The sequence below is a fragment of the Seriola lalandi genome, unplaced genomic scaffold (assembly GCF_002814215.2).
Source record: "Seriola lalandi dorsalis isolate HSWRI2012SDOR001 ecotype SW California unplaced genomic scaffold, Sedor1 jcf7180001958093, whole genome shotgun sequence".
NCBI classification, from domain to species: Eukaryota; Metazoa; Chordata; class Actinopteri; order Carangiformes; family Carangidae; genus Seriola; species Seriola lalandi.
This window is the reverse complement of record NW_019428762.1, coordinates 1-1,635: the sequence shown is the minus strand read 5'-3', so window position 1 is coordinate 1,635 and position 1,635 is coordinate 1. Positions and strand designations below refer to the sequence as shown.

The 1,635-nt window shown below is 40.8% G+C and overlaps 1 protein-coding gene across 1 annotated transcript; it reads right to left on the bottom strand.

Annotated features, from left to right (window-relative positions):
• Positions 1-12: 12 nt before the first annotated feature.
• Positions 13-797, bottom strand: LOC111654915 (ryanodine receptor 3-like; the record flags this gene model as incomplete). The annotated part of the gene is made up of 2 exons (XM_023406132.1): positions 13-59; positions 559-797. Coding segments are annotated over 2 exons (286 nt in total), but the record flags the coding sequence as incomplete, so codon positions are not given.
• Between the last annotated feature and the right edge of the window lie 838 nt (positions 798-1,635).

The following is a 1,635-nucleotide window of genomic DNA, read 5'->3' as shown; positions in this document are numbered from 1 at the left end:
AGTGCCCAGTGCATAGAGGCTGGTCAGGATTCGATAGCAGGACACTTGGACATCATCCACTGCAAAAAAAAAAACAACCTAAGCTTTGTTGTGTACTACCAAAACCACCCCGTTGTATTAAAAGTATCCAGTTATGTTAAGTTTTAAAGCAATAAAAAATGTTTTAAAAAACATAGATACCCAATTCCCAGTGCTAACATGGTAATTAATGAAGCAGATACGTGTTTTAGTTACCTAATATTGTCATGCAGGTTTTCCTCTAACACAATATTGTAAAATACACTACAGCGCAAGTTAAATAAATAGGCTGAATGGATATTAACTTAGCATTGTGGGAATCCCTCACTATTATGCTAATGTATACTTATAAGCGGATCCTGTGATGTACATTTGTGTAAATAAGTGTGTGACATAATGACATGATGTTCCATGGCGTCGGGATGTAGAAAGCATATAATCTACACATTATAATAAACTGAACATTTACATTTGACTCTAGTTTTTTTTATCAGCCTCTCAAACAACATGTTTGATCATTCCTCGGCTGTCGGGACTCACGCAGCAGGTCGACTCCAAAGTGGTGCTGAGTGATGTGTTCAAACAGAGCGGTTAAGATGGGGAGCAGAGCTACAGTGGTGTAGTTGATATTCTGCGACACCCCTTTCATCTGCGAGCGGGAGTGAGTGAACTTCCCCAGCTTCAGGTTCTCGAACGTCTTCTCCAGGTCCTCTGCGGCGTTCTCGAAGAACGTCCGCAGCCCCACCCGCACCATCTCTGAGCCCGACTTCATCACCGTCCTGTTGGGAGTGAAAGAGAGCGTGATAAACGACTGAAACCAAATGAGGAGATATGCAAGGACGGGGCTATAATAAACCACTGGATAACCCTTGGTATGCAAAGGACAACGCTGTTTACCAACAGTAGGACACGCTCACATATGCAATTACTTCACTCTCTCAGTCTGTGAAGGTTTCAGTCATGAAATATGAGACGTGGGTATCAACCTGACCGCCCTTACACCGCAACAGCAATGATTTATTTAACGAACTAGGTGCATATTTAAATCCAAAGTGAGTTTGCCAACACTGGAGCCTAGAAATACTGTATGACACGCTGAAATAGCCCAACGCATTAATATGATTAGTCTGGCCATTTTCAGCATTTCACAGTTCATAACATTGCTGGATGAATTAGCCATTGTTCTGCCTTGATGTGTCCCAGTAGGAGGGAGAAATGAAAGATAGAGTCTGTGGGCATCAGCTGCAGCTCTCGCGCACAAACAAGACACAATAATATGTTGCTGATTTAGCCTCATTAGGTGTGAACTGCATTAACAAACAGCACATTGTCTCTAAAGAACACCATAAGCCTTGGGCAACATGTGCCGCATGAAATTTGTTTTGCTTATTTAAATGCCAGAGGATGCTCTTTGTTAATGCCAGCGCCTCCCATAAGACACTGGAGTAATAACAGTCTAAAAGAAGAAGTTCATGACAAATATGCTGCTCTTTCAAGTCGTAGCTTTACACTGGGAAAGTATAACTGGCTTCTCCAACAATTAACAGTCATTATCAAAAAGCTCTTTTTTTTTTTCTTTTTTATAACTTTTCATTTCAAGTAAAAAAAAAAAAAAAA